Source organism: Hypanus sabinus, chromosome 4, assembly GCF_030144855.1.
Source record: "Hypanus sabinus isolate sHypSab1 chromosome 4, sHypSab1.hap1, whole genome shotgun sequence".
Lineage (NCBI taxonomy): Eukaryota > Metazoa > Chordata > Chondrichthyes > Myliobatiformes > Dasyatidae > Hypanus > Hypanus sabinus.
Window position 1 is genome coordinate 82067269 of NC_082709.1, and position 21033 is coordinate 82088301.

The 21033-nt window shown below is 47.9% G+C and overlaps 1 protein-coding gene across 10 annotated transcripts in view; it reads right to left on the reverse strand.

Moving 5' to 3' along the window:
- The window catches only part of spega (striated muscle enriched protein kinase a), a 237721-nt gene that overhangs the window by 180831 nt on the left and 35857 nt on the right, over positions 1–21033 (reverse strand). For 4 of the 10 annotated variants that reach the window (XM_059967543.1, XM_059967548.1, XM_059967545.1 and 1 more), the window contains 4 exons: positions 19197–19298; positions 14185–14581; positions 7515–8776; positions 6437–6580 (listed from right to left, as the gene is read on the reverse strand). In XM_059967543.1, the coding sequence (XP_059823526.1) occupies positions 6437–6580; positions 7515–8776; positions 14185–14581; positions 19197–19298 (1905 nt within the window). The remainder of the gene's footprint in view (positions 1–6436; positions 6581–7514; positions 8777–14184; positions 14582–19196; positions 19299–21033) is intronic. The other 6 variants (XM_059967544.1, XM_059967546.1, XM_059967553.1 and 3 more) reach the window with 3 other exon arrangements.

Below are 21033 nucleotides of genomic sequence, written 5' to 3' on the forward strand. Positions count from 1 at the left end.
AGAGGATGTTTCTTATAGTGCGAAGTCCAGGACCAGAGGACACAGATAGAGAGGATGTGCAGAGGGTGTTTCCTATAGTGGGAAGTCTAGGACCAGTGTGCACAGCGAGTGTGGATGTTTCTAATTGTGGGAAGTCGATGACCAGAGGGCACAGCTGGAGTGGACATGAAGAGGATATTTCCTATAGTGGGAAGTCGATGAACAGAGGGCACAGATAGAGTGGACATGGGGAAGATGTTTCCTATAGTGGGAAGTCTAGGACCAGAGGACACAGCTAGAGTGGACAAGGGGAGGATACTTCCCATAGTGGAGGAGTCTAGGACCAGAGGGCAGAGATAGAGTGGACATGGAGAGGATACTTCCCATAGCGGGGGAGTCCAGGAACAGAGGACACAGATAGAGCGGATGTGAAGAGGATGTTTCCTATAGTGGGAAATCTAGGCCCAGAGGGCACAGATAGAGTGGATGTGGAGAGGATGTTTCCTATAGTGGGAATTCTAGGAGAAGAGGGCACAGATAGAGTGGATGCGGGGAGGATGTTTCCTGAAGTGGGGGAGTCTAGGAACAGAACGCACAGATAGAGTGGATGTGGAGAGGATATTTCCTATAGTGGGAAGTCTATGACCAGAGGACACAGACAGAGTGGACATGGAGAGGATTCTTCCCATAGTGGGGGAGTCCAGGACCAGTGGACACAGATAGAGTTGATGTGAAGAGGATGTTTCCTATAGTGGGAAGTCTAGGACCAGAGGGCACAGATACAGTGAACATGGAGAGGATGTTTCCTGCAGTGGGAAGTCTAGGACCAGAGGGCACAGATAGAGTGGATGTGGAGAGGACTTTTCCTATAGTGGGAAGGCTTGGACCAGTGGGCACATCTAGAGTGGATGTGGAGTGGATTTTTCTTATTGTGGGAAGTCTAGGACCAGAGGGCACTGATAGAGTGGACATGGGTATGATGTTCGCTACAGTGGGAATTCTTGGACCAGAGGACACAGCTAGAGAGGACATGGGGAGGATGTTTCCTGTAGTGTGCAGTCTAGGACCAGACGGCATAGATAGAGTGGATGTGGAGAGGATACTTCCCATAGTGGGGGAGTCCAGGAACAGAGGACACAGATAGTGGATGTGAAGAGGATGTTTCCTATAGTGGGGGGTCTAGGACCAGAGGACACAGATAGAGAGGATGTGCAGATTATGTTTCGTTTAGTGGAGTGTCAAAGACCAGAGGGCACAGAAAGAGTGGACATGGGGGGGATGTTTCCTATAGTGGGAAGTCTAGGACCAGTGGGCACAGCGAGTGTGGATGTTTCTTATTGTGGGAAGTCTAGGACCAGAGAGCACAGATAGAGTAGACATGGAGAGGATGTTTCCTATAGTGGGAATTGGAGAAGAGGGCACAGATAGAGTGGACGCGGGGAGGATGTTTCCTGAAGTGGGGGAGTCTAGGAACAGAGGACACAGCTAGAATGGGCATGGGGAGGATGTTTCCTGTAGTGTGAAGTCTAGGACCAGACGGCATAGATAGAGTGCATGTGGAGAGGATTTTTCCTATAGTGGGAAGTCTAGGACCAGAGGACACAGATAGAGAGGATGTGGAGAGGACTTTTCCTATAGTGGGAAGGCTTGGACCAGTGGGCACATCTAGAGTGGATGTGGAGTGGATTTTTCTTATTGTGGGAAGTCTAGGACCAGAGGGCACTGATAGAGTGGACATGGGTATGATGTTCGCTACAGTGGGAATTCTTGGACCAGAGGACATAGCTAGAGAGGACATGGGGAGGATGTTTCCTGTAGTGTGCAGTCTAGGACCAGACGGCATAGATAGAGTGGATGTGGAGAGGATACTTCCCATAGTGGGGGAGTCCAGGAACAGAGGACACAGATAGTGGATGTGAAGAGGATGTTTCCTATAGTGGGGGGTCTAGGACCAGAGGACACAGATAGAGAGGATGTGCAGATTATGTTTCGTTTAGTGGAGTGTCAAAGACCAGAGGGCACAGAAAGAGTGGACATGGGGGGGATGTTTCCTATAGTGGGAAGTCTAGGACCAGTGGGCACAGCGAGTGTGGATGTTTCTTATTGTGGGAAGTCTAGGACCAGAGAGCACAGATAGAGTAGACATGGAGAGGATGTTTCCTATAGTGGGAATTGGAGAAGAGGGCACAGATAGAGTGGACGCGGGGAGGATGTTTCCTGAAGTGGGGGAGTCTAGGAACAGAGGACACAGCTAGAGTGGGCATGGGGAGGATGTTTCCTGTAGTGTGAAGTCTAGGACCAGACTGCATAGATAGAGTGCATGTGGAGAGGATTTTTCCTATAGTGGGAAGTCTAGGACCAGAGGACACAGATAGAGAGGATGTGCAGAGGATGTTTCCTATAGTGGGAAGTCTAGGACCAGTGGGCACAGCGAGTGTGGATGTTTCTTATTGTGGGAAGTCTAGGACCAGAGAGCACAGATAGAGTAGACATGGAGAGGATGTTTCCTATAGTGGGAATTCTAGGAGAAGAGGGCACAGATAGAGTGGACGCGGGGAGGATGTTTCCTGAAGTGGGGGAGTCTAGGAACAGAGGGCACAGCTGGAGTGGATGTGGAGAGGATGTTTCCTATAGTGGGAGAGTCTAGGACCAGAGGGCACAGATAGAGTGGATGTGGAGAGGATGTTTCCTATAGTGGGGTAGTCTAGGACCATAGGGCACAGATAGAGTTGATGTGGAGAGGATGTTTCCTATAGTGGGAAGTCTAGGACCAGAGGGCACAACCTCAGATTAGAAATGACATTCTTTCAGAGAAGTAGAGAACTGGAAAAAGCTGCATCAAGTTATAAATCAGCCAGCTCCATCATGGTCGTTCATCTTCCCAGCATCAAAGACACTATCAATAGTTGATGCCTCTAGAAAGCAACTTTCATCATTAAGGACCCCTGTCGCCCCGGACATGCTGTGTTCTTACTGCTACCATCAGAGGAAGTACAGGAGCCTGAAGACATTTCGCAAACAGTTTCTCCCCCTCCACCATCAATACCTGAACGGACAACGAACCACCCATGAACATTACATCATTATTTTTGTTCTCTCTTTGCACTACATATTTAATTTATATTTATATTTCTTATTGTAACATGGTATTTTAAGTATTGACACTACTGCTGCTGCAAAACAACAAATTTCATGACATACATCAGTGATATTAAAGCTGACTCTGAATTTGTTTTATCAGAGGGTGGTGAATCTGAAATTCATTGCCACAGATGGCAGTGGAGGCCAAGTCATTCAAAGTGGAAGTTGATAGGTTCTTGGTTAGTAAGGGCATCAAAGGTTATGTGCAGAAGGCAGGAGAATGGGGTTGAAAGGGATAATCAACCAGGGACTTCAGAGAACTCAGAAGGCTGAAAATCAGGACTTCCAGGGTGGTTATCTCTGGTTTGCTTCCAGTTCCTCGTGCTGGAGACGGCAGGAACAGGGAGGTAATGGATCTGAATGTGTGGCTGAGGAACTGGTGCAGGAAGCAAGGATTTACATTCTTGGACCACTGGGATCTGTTTTGGGGTAGGGATGAATTGTACAAAAGGGACGGGTTGCACCTTAATAGGTGGGGGACCAGCATTCTGGCAGACAGGTTTGCCTCTGCAACACGGATGTGTTTAAACTAATTAGTGGGGGGGAGGGAATGAACTGGAAATATAAGGATGGAGTTAAAGGGAAAGTGAAAATAAGAAAATTTAAAAAGGACAGCAGAATCAATGGAATAGAAAGCTCAAGAAGAGATCAAACAGTTTGGCCAAGTGAAATAGGAATTGATATGAAAGGAGAGGGGAGTACTGAATTAAAAGTATTATATATGAATGCACGAAGTATAAGGAATAAAGCAGATGAGCTTGAGGCTCAGTTGGAAATTGGCAAGTACGATGTTGTGGGAATAACTGAGACATGGCTTCAAGCGGACAGGGCCTGGGAAATGAATATTCAAGGATATATATCTTATCGAAAGGACAGACTGTCTGGCAGAGGGGGTGGGGTGGCTCTGTTGGTGAGGAATGATATTCAGTCCCTTGCGAGGGGGGACTGAGAATCAGGGGATGTAGAGTCAGTATGGATAGAACTGAGAAATTCTAAGGGTAGAAAGACCCTAATGGGAGTTATCTACAGGTCCCCAAACAGCAGTCTGGATGTAGGGTGTCAGCTGAATGAAGAGTTAAAATTGGCATGTTGCAAAGGTAATGATACAGTTGTCATGGGGGATTTCAACATGCAGGTAGACTGGGAGAATCAGAATGGTACTGGACCCCAAGAAAGGGCATCTGTGGAGTACCTCTGAGATAGATTCTTCGAACAGCTTGTATTGGAGCCTACCAGGGAGAAGGCAATTCTAGATTTAGTGTTGTGCAATGAACCAGATTTGATCACGGACCTCGAGGTAAAGGAACCATTAGGAGGTAGTGACCATAATATGATATGTTTTAACCTGCAATTTGAGAAGGAGAAGGGAAAATTCGATGTGTCAGTATTACAGTTGAAGAAAGGGAACTATGGAGCTATGAGGGAGGAGCTGGTCAAAGTTCAATGGAACAATACCCTAGCAGGAAAGACAGTGGAACAAAAATGGCAGGTATTTCTGGGAATAATGCAGAAGGTGCAGGATCGGTTCATTCCAAAGAGGAAGAAAGATCCTTAGGGAAGTAAGGGCAGTATAAAAATAAAAGAGAAGTATAACATAGCAAAGATGAGGACTGGGAAGCTTTTAAAGAGCAACAGAAGATAACAAAAAAGGCAATACGCCAAGAAAAAATAAGGTACAAAGGTAAATTAGCCAAGAATATAAAGGAGGATAGTAAAAGCTTCTTTAGGTATGTGAATAGCAAAAAAATAGTTAAGACCAAAATTGGGCCCTTGAAGACAGAAACCGGTGAATTTATTATGGGGAACAAGGAAATGGCAGATGAGTTGAACAGGTACTTTGGATCTGTCTTCACTAGGGAAGACACAAACAATCTCCCATATGTAATAGTGGATGAAGTGCACCTGGACTTCCAGAAAGCCTTTGATAAAGTCCCACATAGGAGATTAGTGGGCAAAATTAGAGTACTGACATGGATTGAAAATTGGCTGGCTGACAGGAAACAAATAGTGATTAATGGGTCCCTTTCAGAATGGCAGGCTGTGACCAGTGGGGTACCGCAAGGTTCAGTGCTGGGACCGCAGCTGTTTACAATATACATTAATGATTTAGATGAAGGGATTAAAAGCAACATTAGCAAATTTGCTGATGACACAAAGCTGGGTGGCAGTGTTAAATGTCAGGAGGATGTTTTGAGAATGCAGGGTGACTTGGACAGGTTGGGTGAGTGGGTAAATGTATGGCAGATGCAGTTTAATGTGGATAAATGTGAGGTTATACACTGGTGGCAAGAACAGGAAGGCAGATTACTATCTAAATGGAGTCAAGTTAGGAAAAGGGAAAGTACAACAAGATCTAGGTGTTCTTGTACATCAGTCAATGAAAGCAAGCCTGCAGGTACAGCAGGCAGTGAAGAAAGCTAATAGCATGCTGGCTTTTATAACAAGAGGAATTGAGTATAGGAGTAAAGAGGCCCTTCTGCAGCTGTACAGGGCCCTGGTGAGACCACACCTGGAGTATTGTGTGCAGTTTTGGTCTCCAAATTTGAGGAAGGACATTCTTGCTATTGAGGGAGTGCAGCGTAGGTTCACAAGGTTAATTCCTGGAATGGCGGGACTGTCATATGTTGAAAGATTGGAGCAACTGGGCTTGTATACACTGGAATTTAGAAGGATGAGAGGGGATCTAATTGAAACATATAAGATCATTAAGGGATTGGAGGCAGGAAGCATGTTCCCGCTGAAGAGTGAGTCTAGAACTAGAGGCCACAGTTTAAGAATAAGGGGTAGGCCATTTAGAACAGAGATGCGGAAAAACTTTGTCACCAAAGAGAGTGGTGGATATGTGGAATGCTCTGCCCCAGAAGGCAGTGGAGGCCAAGTCTCTGGATGCATTCAAGAAAGGGTTAGATAGAGCTCTTATAGATAGCGGGGTCAAGGGATATGGGGAGAGGTCAGGAATGGGGTACTGATTGTGTATGATCTGCCATGATCACAGTGAATGGTGGTGCTGGCTAGAAGGGCCGAATGGCCTACTCCTGCACCTACTGTCTCTTGTCTATTATTGTCTAAACCAGCCATGATAGAATGGCAGAGCAAAATTGATGAAGCAAATGGCCTAATAATTTTACTTCTCTGTTTGAATGATCAAAAGACCCTAAATAGTCTTACAACAGTGGGGTAGAAGCTGTTCTGGAGCCTGGTTCTTACATGCTTTCTGCGTTTTGTATCTTCTGCCCAGTGGGGGGGGGGAGAGGAGAGAGAATACCTGGGGTGGAAAACACTTTGTAGGACAGTGTGGCTGATTGTATTGCTGTACCTTCAGGCAAGGGGGTTCCAGTGATGATACATTTCAAGAGAACAGCAGATCCCACTGTGACCACTGCATCAATGATGCTGATTTCAAACACTGGTGGCTCCAAGGGATCCTCACCAGCCGAAACATACGAGTCGTCTGAGGATTCTGTCGGAGAGAAAGTCTGTGTTACAGCAGAATCTTACGCTGGGATCTCACTGCAAATATAGAATACAGAACAGCACCACGGATAGCCAAGTCCTTCAGCCATGACATAATTAGCAATCCAATGCCCAACTCAGCTAACCCTGCTGCTGTCCGAGACCTTATGGGTTCCTCTGAGTACTCTGCTTTCCTCCCACATTCTAAAGCCATTCGAGTTAGAGTTAACGAGTTGTGGTGCCAGAAGCATGGCGACACTTGTGGGCTGCCCAGCACATCCTTGCTGATTTAATTTGACACAAACATCACTTTTCACTGCATGTTTTGATGTGTCAATGTATATGTCAGAAATAAAGATAATCTGTTAATCCCTAACACAAGAGATTCTGCAGATGCTGGAAATCTTGAGCAACATACACAAAATGCTGGAAGAACTCTGCAAGTCATGCAGATAGTGGTGATAGTACCACTAGAGGTCATGGGTGAAGGGTGAAAGGTGAATCTTAAAGGGGCGCCTGAGAGAGCTTCTTCGCTCAGAGGGTGGAGCGTGTGTGGAAGGAGCTGCCAGCAGAAGTGGTGGATGCGGGCTCCATTGCAGCATTTAAGAGAAATTTGAATAAGTAAATGGATGGGGCGAGGAGTAGGGAGGGTTAAGGTCTGGTTGCAGGTCGATGGGCCTAGGCAGAATAACAGATCAGCACAGACTAGATGGGCCAAACAGCCTGTTTTGGAGCTGTAATGCTCAGTGGTTCTCTGTGGTCTAACATAAATTCCTGACTCTTGAACTCAACGCCTTGACTAACAAAGGCATAAATGGCACAAGACTTCTTTACCACCCTCTTAATCCATGTAGCCATTTTCAGGGAGCTGTAGAATTGACCCCAAGATCCCCCGACACATAAGAGAGAAGGTTTATAGCTCCAAGAGTTCACTCTCTTACCCAGTTCTGGAGACACAGGGCGAGATTTCTTGAATTTCCCTCTGGATGATTTGCGGGCCGACTTCTCCTCTCCCACGCTCTCTTTTTCAGGATTTTCCTTCTCCCGGATGGCCCTGGGGATGGTCCGAGTGCTCATGCCACCAGTCTCACCAGCGGGGCTAAGAGGCGTGAGGCCGAGTCTTGGAGAACTCTCTGGCGGAGCCGCACCCAGACTGGCTCCCTCTGGCCTAGGTGGCCCAGCACTGGCCGGGAACGAGGTCTCTCCAGAGATGGGAGGCGAGGGTCCCCTTAGGCTTGGACCAGAGCCCCCGCCCACCCCTGGCTTGGTGGCGATCGGTGAACGAGTGTTGGAGATTGGGGTTATCTTCCTGACCTTCTCTGTGGCAAGAGGAGGCCGGGCCAGGATGGGCGTTGGGCGGAATTCTGCCAGACGTGGAAGATCCAAGGGACTAGCAGACACCTGCCGTGGCTCGAGTAGGGTGGGAGGAGGAGAGGGGCTGGGGGTCGTCTGCCTCTCGAGGCTCCTGCGTGGGGTTTCCGCTTTCAGGCCAGACACTGCTTTGCGCGATGACAGCTCCCGGTTGATGGCCCTCTCGAGGAGGGGTGACCTCAGGGCAGGCCTGGACGGGGAGCCCGCTGCTGCCCTCTTGATGCGGTTCAGTTCCTCTGCAATCTTGGCCTCCAGATCCCGGGCCCTGGGTTCGTCGAAGGAGGCTGCCTTGCGGCGGAAGAGGGAACGCCTTTGCTCTGCCCCAACCCCCTCCGCCTGCAGCAGGTCAGACAGGGAGGTCTGGCGCCGGGCCCCCAGCCCGCCACCGCCACGGGAGTCTGCCTGGTCAAAGGAGCGGGACTTCCTGAAACCCGGCCAGGCCTGCCCGTCAGCCAGTTCCAGGCTCCGCCGGCGTTCCGGGAAGAACTCTAGGCCCCTCGCCCGCTCCAGCACCCTGGAGCCCGAGCGGGAGTGGGCGGGAGAGGGGCCGCCGCTGCTCTCCCCAGCCTCGCCCTCCACCTTCGGCTTCTTGGCCTTGTCCTGGAACTCCGCCGGGACCGTGTCGCTGAACTCAGTCGGTGTGCTGAGCCTGCGTCGTGGGGTCAGAGGGCTGGCTGACGGGAGCCTGGCATTGGCTGGGTGCCCCTTCAGGCTGGCAAGAGGGGGGCCTCCAGGCTGGGCTCCTTGTGTCTGGGCCATTGGGTTCCGACTGAGGCCTGTGTCCAGGCGGCCCTCGAGGTGGCTCCTGACCAGTGAATCCTCACAGAGTTCCCTGCAAGGAAAGGGAACGAAGGCTTGTTTACACCGCGGTAGTTTGAGCCGAGGGATTTTGCCCAGTCTCCACTGATGTGCCACCTGAGGTCAATTAGAGGAAAACAGGTTTATAATGTACTGACACTTTTCATAGTAATGATCTGAATTAAGGATGTGATATCACTGTGGCCAAGTCTGCAGAGGGATAGGCAGGGAGCCTGCAAAAGGACTTAGAAGAATGTGTAAAGAAGTGGCAAATGGAATATTGCATGGAGAAGTGTATGATCTTTGGTAGAAGGAATGAAAGTGTAAATTACTTTCTAAATGGGAAGAGAATTCAGAAACCTGGAGGTGCAAAGGGACTTAAAGTCTTGATCAGGATTCCGTAAGGGTTAACTTGCAGGTTGAGTCAGTGGAAAGGAAGGCAAACTGTAGTTAGCATTCACTTTGAGAGGACTAGAATATAAAAGCAAGGATGTAACATTCAGGCTTTATAAGGCATTTATCATCTGGAATAGTCTGAACAAATTTGTACCCTATATGTAAGGGAAGAAGTGGAGATGATTCAGAGGAGGTCGACAAAAATTATTCCAATGACGAAAGGGTTAACAAGAGCCCTGTGGTATTATTAGATTTGCTGACTGGCTGGAGAAGGCAAAGAGGGAATAAAGGGGGCCTCTTCTGATTGGATGCCAGTTGTTCTTGAGGGGTCTGTGTAGAGAGAGAGGATCAGAGCTTGTTTGCTGCCATTGTTTGGGTTGTTCTGGTGAACATGTTATGTTGGCTTCAAAATGTGTGGTGACACTTGTGGGCTGCCCTCAGCATATTGTTGGGTTGTTAATGTGAATGACACATTCCACTGTATGTTTCCACATAGATGTGAAGAATAAACGAATCTGACTCTGGTTAGAACCACACCACGATATCAGCTCTGGGACTACCCCTCGACTCAGCCTCAGCCCGCCAGGGACCACGAGTGTAGGCGCGGCCGGTGGTGGCACATCGGTGAAGAGGGAACACGCCGAGCGAGGCGCCATGTTAGCGGGGTCAGGTAGGTGAGGTCACCGGGGTCAAGTTAGCGGGGTCAGGTAGGTGAGGTCACCGGGGTCAAGTTAGCGGGGTCAGGTAGGTGAGGTCACCGGGGTCAAGTTAGCGGGGTCAGGTAGGTGAGGTCACCGGGGTCAAGTTAGCGGGGTCAGGTAGGTGAGGTCACCGGGGTCAAGTTAGCGGGGTCAGGTAGGTGAGGTCACCGGGGTCAAGTTAGCGGGGTCAGGTAGGTGAGGTCACCGGGGTCAAGTTAGCGGGGTCAGGTAGGTGAGGTCACCGGGGTCAAGTTAGCGGGGTCAGGTAGGTGAGGTCACCGGGGTCAAGTTAGCGGGGTCAGGTAGGTGAGGTCACCGGGGTCAAGTTAGCGGGGTCAGGTAGGTGAGGTCACCGGCACCGGGTTAGTGAAATCGCCGAGCACAGGGTAAGTGGGGTGGGGTCAGTCATGCAGGAGCTGGGTTTGGAAGGCCAGTGATGTTCAGCACATTGAGGAAATAAAGACAAAAAGCCACTGGAGCAAAGGAAGATTAACCACCAAATCGCTCAACTACCTCCCCTGGGGGCAGTGTGGCTTCTCCTTCAGCCTGTCCGCCGTTTGTCCTAGTAATACAGAACGGAAACCGGCTCTGCAGCCATAATGTCTATGCCGAACAAAACACCAACTTAAACTAAATCTCCTCTGCCTACACGATCCACGTCTCTGCAGATTTGTGTCTCTAACAGCCTCTTAAACATCTCTATCATATCTGCTTCCATCACACCCGACAGCCACCACTCTATTCCACTCTCGAATAGCTCAAGAGTTTTCTCTGCTTTTCTAAAGTATATCTCCAGTCCCGGCAAAGTTGTATTTGAAAGCGGTTTGTTATTCACCAACGCAGTTCAGTACACAAGGAGCCCGCGTAAAAAGACAATACTCATCAGCGTTCAAACATTGGTCAAAAATCCTTCGACTTCTAACGAATGAATACAAGCGATTATATAATGGCTGGCCTGATGACGAAAGCTAATTGCTTAACAACGCGATAATGAGTGATCACAACAGCTGTGAACTTACAAGTGGTAAGACTAGTAATTAGGGATAAACAAACCATATCAGGGAAGACATAACATTGAGAATGTGAGGGAGGCAGTCTCTCACTAGCAGGAGCAGGATCACTGTTACCCTCTCTCAAAATCCTTACCACCCATCTTCTCTCATAATCCTCATTGTTTACCCTCTCATAATCCTCACTGCCTATCTTCTCTCATAATCCTTACTGCACACCAGCTCTATACCTCAATTCTATGAATCTCTATTAGGTCTCCCCTCAGCATCTGCCACTCTGAGAAAATGGCGCAGTAGTGTAGCGGTTAGCATAATGCTATTCCAGCATTCCAGAGGCCTGTGTTCAATTCCACTGCTGCCTGTAAGGAGTTTGTATGTTCTCCCTGTGGGTTTCCTCTAGGTGCTCTGGTTTCCTCCCACATTCCAAAGACATTCAGTTTAGCGGGTTAATTGGTTACAGAGTGTAATTGTATGGTACTGGCTCATTCGGCCAGAAAAGCCTGTTACTGTGTTGCATCTCTTAAAAAAAATACTATAAATTTATCCAATCTTGCATTATAGCTCACCCCCTCTAATCCAGGCAGTGGTGAAGTTGTGCTAAGGCAGAGTCCGGGTAAGAATATCCTGGGCAGTTGTAGTCAAGGGTGACCCTTTGAAGTAAGACCAACTTTGCCCATTGCAGACATGTAGGCAGGGGTGACTGTGGCAGTGTGTACTAAACCAGATGAGAGAGGTCTCTGCAGTAAGACTTTTCTAGAAAGGTCTTCTTAAAACATAGCATCCCTTTTCGACAATAGGGAGTGCTGGAGACAGAAGAGATAGGAATAATGGAAGAATGTGAAATACACCCAACAGCTAAGGGACAATTGTTCTATTAACTTCAAAATATCATCAGCTGTCAGCTTGAAGTTTTGATTGACTTTAATACCTCTATTGTGAATGGCAATTGACCTTGCTAGTGAGGAATTTAAAAATATATAATTTGCCAAATGGTCAATATCAATAACTGATAACAATTCTGTATAAAAATAGCGGTTTACTGTCCTAGCTTCAGAACAGTGAGGGTGACAGGGGTGCATGCTGCTCTCCTAGTCCACAAGTAGAGTAAAAAGATGTTTGAGTTGTCAGAATGCGTGTGTTCTGGGCCTAGTTATTTTGTTTTATTATCGGTGACCGCAGTTTCCTGATGAACTTCTTCTGCACCCTCTCCAAAGACTCCACATCCTTCTGCATACCATAACTGCACAAAACTATCCAAAAACTACAGCTGTTTTATACAGCTGCAACTTGATTTTCTGACCCTTACACTCAATGCCTGATCAATGAAGTCATCACCCTGACACAGTGGTGTCGAGAAAACAACCTCTCCCTCAATGTCGCAAAAACAAAGGAGCTGGCTGTGGATTACAGGAGGAGTGGAGACGGGTTAACCCCTATTGACATCAATGGATCTGGGGTTGAGAGGGTAAACCGCTTTAAGTTCCTTGGCAACCACATCACTGAGGACCTCATGTGGTCTGTACACACCAGCTGTGTGGTGAAAAAGGCACAACAACTCTTTCACCTCAGATGGTTGAGGAAGTTTCGTATGGGCCCCCAAATCCTAAGAACTTTCTACAGGGGCACAATTGAGAGCATTCTGACTGGCTGTATCACAGAGAGTGGTGCGGACAGCCCAGCACATCTGTAGTTGTGAACTTCCCATGACTCAGGACATAAACAAAGACAGGTGTGCGAAAAGGGCCTGCAGGACCATTGGGGACCCGAGTCACCCCAACCACAATCTATTCCAGCTGCTACCATCCGGGAAACAGTACTGCAGCATAAAAGCCAGGACCAACAGGCTCCGGGACAGCTTCTTCCACCAGGCCATCAGACTGATCAACTCACACTGAAATGAGTGTATTTCTATGTTACATTGACTGTTCTATTTATTATAAATTACTATGATTGCACATTTAGACGGAGACTAAACGTAAAGATTTATACTCCTCATGTATGTGAAGGACGTAAGAAATAAAGTCAATTCAATTCAATTCAAGTGTGCCTTATCCCTTCCAACTACTACCCTAACCTACTTGTTTGGCCTCTGTCTCTGATTCAGACCCACTAGATTCCATTGTACATCAACACTGTTAAGTGCTCTGCCATTAATGTTACACTGTCCCCTACGTTAGACTTCTCCAAGTGTTCACCCTGGCCCCCCATTAAACTCACCTTCACCTTTCTGACCAAGGTACCCATCTTGAAGTTCAAGGAGCTGGCTTCCATTATTGAGGATGATCACGACCCAGAATATGCCCCCTTCTCATTACTTCCTTCAGGGAGGAGCTACAAGAGTCTGAAGACCCACACTCAACATTTTAGGGACAGTTGCTTCCCCTCCATCGTCAGATTTCTAAAAGGTCTATGAACCCTAGGACAGCACAGTACAGGCCCTTTGGCCTATGAAATTGGCTGACCTTTTGACCTACTCTAAGATCAACCTAACCTCTCCCTTCCACTTAGTCCTCTATTTTACTCTCATCCATGGGCCTACCTAAGAGTTTCTTAAATGCCCATAATGTATCTTCCTCCACCGCTTCTGGCAGGCTGTTCCATCCATCTCCACACTCTGTAAAAGAAAAGCTACCTCTGACATCTTGCTATACTTTCCTCCAATCACTTTAAAGTTATGCCTCCTCCTATTAGCCATTTCTACTCTGGGGAGAAAGTCTCTGGTTGGTTATTCTTTCTATCTATGCCTTATTTCATCTTGTACACCTCTATCAAGACCCCTCTCATCCTCCTTCATTCCAAAGAGAACAGCTCTAGCTCACTCAACCTATCTTCAGTAAGGATCCTCACCATCTGAACCACCAGGAAAGAGGCACAGGAGCCTGAAGACCCACACCCAACATTTTAGGAACAACTTGTTCACCCCTGCCATCAGATTTCTGAATGGTTCATGAGCACTGCCTCATTGTTCCCCTTTCACACTACCTATTTTTTCATTGTAACACAGCAATTTTTATGTCTTTTGCTCTGTATTGCTGCCTCAAAACAGCGAATTTCAGGACATACATCAGCAATAATAAACCTAATGGGGATTCCAAAGCAATTGAGTTCTGATGGTTAATGCAACTCAAAAGATTTTGAAAAATGACTTTAACATGGAAAATGAAAAGAAAAAGGGTGATATTCCAATAATTTGCCACCAAATTAAGATGGAAGTGGGAAACAGATGAAAGAAATGGAAGCCATTGTCCCAAAACAAAAGGGCTGTGTTTCCCAATGAGGAAGTTTGAAGGGGTGGGCGATGGGAGAGTTGCCTCCATGAGGAGTGTTGTACTTACACAGGTATAAACAAGGATTTCCCTCTGTACAGGCTGAACATGCTGCCGTACACATCACTAGTAACAGACAGGCTGTCTTCCGAACCCCAGCTACTATAGGCCAGATTAGAATGGGAGGCCCGAAGAAGCGGCTCAACCCCCAGGTGCCGGACGTGAGCGTGGCCGGTCTGCGCTGCTTGCCTTGGGGCCTCCGACATGGGGCTCCCCTGGGCTGGGCCGGCACTGAGCTCCTCCTCCGCCTCCTCCTCGCGTCCTCCCACCCCCGCGCTCCAACTCCACGCCGGCGATTGCTGGGCAGTGCCCGGGGCCTCCGGGGTCACCTGGTGCTCGGGGGCGGTCCGCAGTGAGGAGGGGGTGCTCTCCGAGGTCGAGTCTGTGAAACACTCGAGCTCTCCTCCTCAGGAAGAAAGGGAGAAGAGAAAGGAAAAGAAAATGTCAGTGGCGGCAACAGCAAATTCCAATCTCTGGGAACACTGCAGAATGAAGAAAGTTAGAACGAAAGTTTAGAAAGATGAATGGTATCTCATTCCACTGAGTTACACCCTCCAGTTACAGAAATTTCTCCACGTCTCTGTTCGAAACTTAATACAGTTTCTTGCGGTCACGGGCAGAGCAGTTGTCATACCAAACAGTGATGTATCGAGATTAGATGCCTTTTGTGGTGAAACTGTAAAACAAATCTCTGAGGGACTCCTACTAAAACCCCAGATGAGTTACACTCCATGGCCACTTTGTTAAATACACCCGTCTGTTAGTGAAAATATCTCATCAGCCAGTCACGTGGCAGCAACTCAATGTATAAATGCATGCAGACATGGTCAAGAGGTTCAGTTGTTGTTCAGGCCAAACAACAGAATGGGGAAGAAATGTGATCTAAGTGACTTTGACAGTGGAATGATTGTTGGTGCCAGACGGGGTGGTTTGAGTATCTCAGAAAATGCTGATCTGGGATTTTCACGCACAACAGTTTATACAGAATGGTGTGGAAATCGAAAACTATCCAAGTGAGTGGCAGTTCTGTGGGTGAAAACTCCTCGTTAATGAGAGAGGTCAGAGGAGAATGGCCAGACTGGTTCAAGCTGACAGGAAGGTGACAGTAACTCAAATAACCACACATTACAACAGTGTTGTGCAGAGGAGCATCTCTGCACACACACAACACTTTGAACCTTGAAGTGGATGGGCTACAGCAGCAGAAGACCATGACCATACACTCAGTGGCCACTTTATTAGGCACAGGAGGTACTCACTGAGTGTATATTCGACCTTCTTCCCCATTCTGGTGTTTCGTCTGAACAACAACTGAATCTCTTGACCAGGTCTGTATGCTTTAATGCATTGAGCTGCTGCCAGGTGATTGGCTGGTTGTATATTTGCATTAATGAGCAGGTGTAAAGGTGAACCTAATGAAGTTGCCACAGAGGACAGCGTTACAATAGTATGGGCTCTTGACCTCACAATCTACCTCATGGGGGCACCTGCACTTTATTATCACCTTATTTACGAGGATGCTGCCTGAACTGGAGGCCTCTATAGGGAGAGGTTGGCCATGCTGGATCGTTCTTCCATGGAGGGTAGGAGAATGAGGAGTGGCCTCTTAGAAGTTTATAAAATCATGAGAGTGGACAGTGATAATCTTTTCCCCAAGGACAGGGAGCCCATAAGTAAGAGCTACAATTTAAGAGGGGAGAGATTTAAAAGAGACCTGAGGCATATGGACAGTATGCAAGACAAGCTTTTCCAGCACCAATATCCCTCCCCCTCACCTGGCTTCACTGTCACCTTCCAGCTTCTACTCCCTCCCCTCCTCCTCACACCTTCTTCCCCCTTCCGTTCCAGTCTCGGCCTGAAACGTCAACTGTTTATTCCCCTCCATAGATGCTGAGATCCTCCAGCACTTTGTGTGTGTTGCTGCTACTGTATTGGAGCTATTGACATACCTGTCTAATTATCTTTTAAATGCTGTTATTGTACCTGCTTCCACCAATTCCTCTGGCAACTCGTTCCAATTACCCAATGCCATCTGTTAAAAAAATGGCCCCTCTGCTCCCCAGCCTTGGAAAACACCCTATCTAGGTTCTCACTTCTGTAAGATGAACATTATAAGATTATGAATTCAAATTCCATTCAATATATCTGAGATCATTCAGAGCTGATTGTTCTCTTCAGGAGGGGAAAGTCGGGAGGACGGGCCCGGAAGTGGCAAGCAGGCAGGGTGGTGAAGAAGGTGTTTTGCACGCTGGCCTTCATCGAGTACAGGAGGAAGAACATTTTATGTCGCATAACGTATACAGTTGTTGATGGAGCCACACTTGTGGTGTTGTGTGCAGTCTTGGTCACCCTATTACAGGCAAGCCATTGTCAAGCTGGAGAAGGTACAAAAGAGATTTACAAGGATGCAGCCTGGACTAGAGGGCCTGGGTTCTAGGGAGAGGTTGGCCATGCTGGATCTTTATCCAGTGCAGGAGAATGAGGGCTTACCTCATAGACACTTATAAAACCATGTGGGGTATGAGTAAGGTAGACAGTCATAATCTCTTCCCCAGGGTTGGAAAGTCCAAGACTAGAGGGCATGGATACAAGAGGAGAGAGGTTTACTAGAGACCTGAGAGGGCACTGAGTACTCGAATGAGCTGCCTGAGGAAGTGGTTGAGGTGGGTAAATTACAACGAGGTATTTGGATAGGGAAGGACTTGGAGGTTTATGGGCTGAATGTGGACAACGGGGGCCAGCAGGGAGGATGCTGAGAACTTCATGGACCAGAACGGGCTGCCAGAGGAAGTGGTCGAGGCGGGTACATTTGCAATCTTTAGGAGGCATTTGTATACTGAATGTTGGATTAGAGTCTAAGTTGTCATTTCTCTTGTAGTTTAATGTCCTTCATTCTCGCTTATATGTTTATATAACCACCTGTCTGTAAATGTTCCCATGCTCTGATGGTCCAGGGTTTCCATGCTCACCCTACGCAACCAGGAAAACTCACCAATGCCTCTATTTTCTGAGGAGGCTGAAGAGAACCGGACTACGGACATGCAGTAGAGGGTGTCCTCACAAGCTGCATCACAGCACGGTACAGAAACTACCCTGCAGCAGTCAGGAAGGTTCTGCAACAGGTAGTTAAAACTGCCCAACACATCGCTGGCACCAGCCTACCCGTCATCAAGGACATATCTACAGAAAGGTGCCGGAAAAGGGCCATGACATCAAGAAGGATCTCTTGTGTTTTTTAAAATTATTGTGTTCTTTATCTTATTGTGCTTTTTATGTGCGCAGTCAGATCCAGAGTAACAATGATTTTGTTCTCCTCTAAACTTGTGTAGAGGAAATGGTATTAAACAATCTTGCAAACACGAGGAAATCTGCAGATGCTGGAAATTCAAACAACACACACAAAATGCTGGTGGAACACAGCAGGCCAGGCAGCATCTATGAGGAGAAGCACTGTCGACGTTTCGGGCCGAGACCCTTCGTCAGGACTAACTGAAAGGAAACTGTACGAGATTTGAAAGTAGTGGGGGGAGGGGAAAATGGGAAATGATAGGAGAAGACCGGAGGGGGTGGGATGAAGCTAAGAGCTGGAAAGGTGATTGGCGAAAGTGATACAGAGCTGGAGAAGGGAAAGGATCATGGGAAGGGAGGCCTCTGGAGAAAGAAAGGGGGAGGGGGGGAGCACAAGAGGGAGATGGAAAACAGGCAAACAACTAAATATGCCAGGGATGGGGTAAGAAGGGGAGAAGGGGCATTAACAGAAGTTAGAGAAGTCAATGTTCATGCCATCAGGTTGGAGTCTACCCAGCCGGTATATAAGGTGTTGTTCCTCCAACCTGAGTTTGGATTCATCTTGACAGTAGAGGAGGCCATGGATAGACGTATCAGAATGGGAATGGGACGAGGAATTAAAATGAGTGGCCACTGGGAGATCCTACTTTTTCTGGTGGACCGAGCGTAGGTGTTCAGCAAAACGGTCTCCCAGTCTCCGTTGGGTCTCACCAATATATAAAAGGCCACACCGGGAGCACCGGACGCAGTATACCACACCAGCCGACTCACAGGTGAAGTGTCGCCTCACCTGGAAGGAGTGTCTGGGGCCCTGAATGGTGGTAAGGGAGGAAGTGTAAGGGCAGGTGTAGCACTTGTTCCGTTTACAAGGATAAGTGCCAGGAGGGAGATTGGTGGGAAGGGATGGGGGGGACGAGTGGACAAAGGAGTTGCGTAGGCAGCAATCCCTGCGGAAAGCAGAAAGAGAGGGGGAGGGAAAGATGTGCTTGGTAGAGGGATCCCGTTGGAGGTGGCGGAAGTTACGGAGAATTATACGTTGGACTTGGGAGGCTGGTGGGTGGTAGGTGAGGACAAGGGGGACCCTATCCCGAGTGGGGTGGTAGGCGGATGAGGTGAGGGCAGATGTGTGGGAAATGGGAGAGATGCATTTGAGAGCAGAGTTGATGATGGAAGAAGGGAAGCCCTTTTGTTTAAAAAAGGAAGACATCTCCTTTGTCCTGGAATGAAAAGCCTCATCCTGAGAGCAGATGCGGCGGAGACGGAGGAATTGTGAGAAGGGGATAGCATTTTTGCAAGAGACAGGGTGGGAAGAGGAATAGTCCAGGTAGCTGTGAGAGTCTGTAGGCTTATAGTAGATATCAGTAGATAAGCCGTCTCCAAAGATGGAGAAAGGGGAGAGAGGTGTCAGAAATGGACCAGGTAAATTTGAGGACAGCTGGCCTGAACCCGTTTCATCCTTGGAATTCGGGAGGAAACTGGAACAGCCGGTGAAAACCCAGATAGACATGGGGAGAACATACAGACGGTGGCAGAATTGAACCCAGGTCGCTGGCACTGTAGTAGTGTGATGCCACCTTGCTGCCCTATGGACAGTGCAGATGGGGCAGGAGGTGAAGATCTCTGGATGGATTGGAACCTGTGGCATTTAATGTGGCTGAGAGATGGGGGTGAGAACAACGAGCCCTCCTGTTCGGTCAGGAGTGCAGCTTGTGAACAGAAACCTCAACACCTACCTGTGGGCACTCTTCGGACCACACTCTGAGGGCCCTGTTGTTCCTGGGAGGGTTCTGTCTTCTGCACTTCAAACACCTCCTCTTCACCGCATTCCTCCGAGTCTGAAGCGAGATGAGAACCGAAGTTAAAAGTTGGCAGGAAGATGCCAGGGCGGCCAAAATAATGGACGTCCCTGTGGGCATGGGGTCATCAGACAGGGCTGGTGGGGATGAGGAGAGGTTTAGCTACACTTCTGCACTGGGCTACAAAATCCAGAGAAACAGGCCTTTCAGCCTTCTGCTCCTTGTGGGTGCTTCTGTTCTTCCCCCTCACAATGCCTCTACATCCTCATGTCCCACTCACCCTCACGCAGGATTCCCTAACTTGCAGATTGAGTCGGTGGGGAGGAAGGCAAATTCAATCTTAGCGTTCATTTTGAGAGGACTAGAATATAAAAGAAAGGATGTAGCGCTGAGGCTTTATAAGCCCGATTGCACTTGGAGTATTGTGAGTAGTTTGGGACCCCTTATCTAAGAAAGAATGTGCTGGCATTGGGAGAGGGTTCAGAGAAGGTTCAGGAGAATGATTCAGGGAATGAAAGGGTTAATGTAGGAGGAGCATTTGATGGCTCTGGGCCTGTAGACACTGGAGTTTAGAAGAATGAGGGGGGATTTTATTGAAACGTATTGAATATTAAAAGCCCTAGATAGTGCGAATGAGGAGCGTATGTTTGGTATTGTGGGGGAGTCGAGGATTAGAGGGTACAGCCTTGGTATAGATGGATGTTTTCCTAGAACAGAGATGAGGAGGAATCTCTTTCACCAGAGGGTGCTGGGTATTCATCGCCATGGAGGCCAACTCATTGAGTAAAGGTTGATAGATTGTTGATGAGTCAGGGTGCCAGTGGTAACAGGGAGAAGGCAGAAGAATAGGGTTGAGAGGGATAATACATCAGCCATAATGAAATGGCAGAATAGACTCAATGGGCTGAATGGTCTAATTCTGTTCTTATGTCTTATGGTGAATTTAACCCATCCTTGCATTTTGCCTAATAAAAACAGATTGTGCTGGAAATAGCCCTCCAGTCAAGCAACATCTGAGGACAGAGAAACAGTTAACATTTCAGGTATGGAATCCTTCGTATCTCCCCCCACAGCTGCTGCCTGACCTGCCGAGTGTTTCCAATGTTTCCTGACTTTATGTTGGATTTGCAGCAACTGCTGGCTTGGAAGTTTTTTTACAGCTGGATGCCTCAAACTCTCAGCATGGGAACAGATCCCACATTCTCCCCGCTCCCCGGATTCCTGAATTCCTGACTGGAATTTTTTTTGAGTGAGCAGCCTAATTCTAGACCCCTACCCCCCAATAAACACAAGCACACAGGCATTTCCCAAATTTAATCTTGAAGACCTTAATGAGGGTTATAGATTGGATAAATGCAAGCAGGTTAGGCGAGACAAGAACTTGAGGTCATGGATTAAGGGTGAAAGGTGAAATGTTTAAGAGGAACGCGAGGGGGATCTCCTTCACTCAGAGGGAGGTGAGAGTGTGGAATGAGCTTCCAGTGGAAGTGGTGGAGGTGGGTTCAATTTCAAAATTTAAGAAATTTGAATCAGTACATGAAGATGGGACAGGTAAGGAGGGCTATGGTTTAGGTGAGCTCGATGGGACTAGGCACATACTAGATGGGCTGAAGGGCCTGTTTCTGTGCTGTGGTGTTCTATAGCTCTGACTCTATGAGGGAGGACCACATGGTCTATGCTGAACTGATCTGCCTAGTCCCATTACCTCACCCGGACCATAGCCCTAAATACCCCATCTATTCATTGACCTATTAAAATTTAAATGCTGAAATGG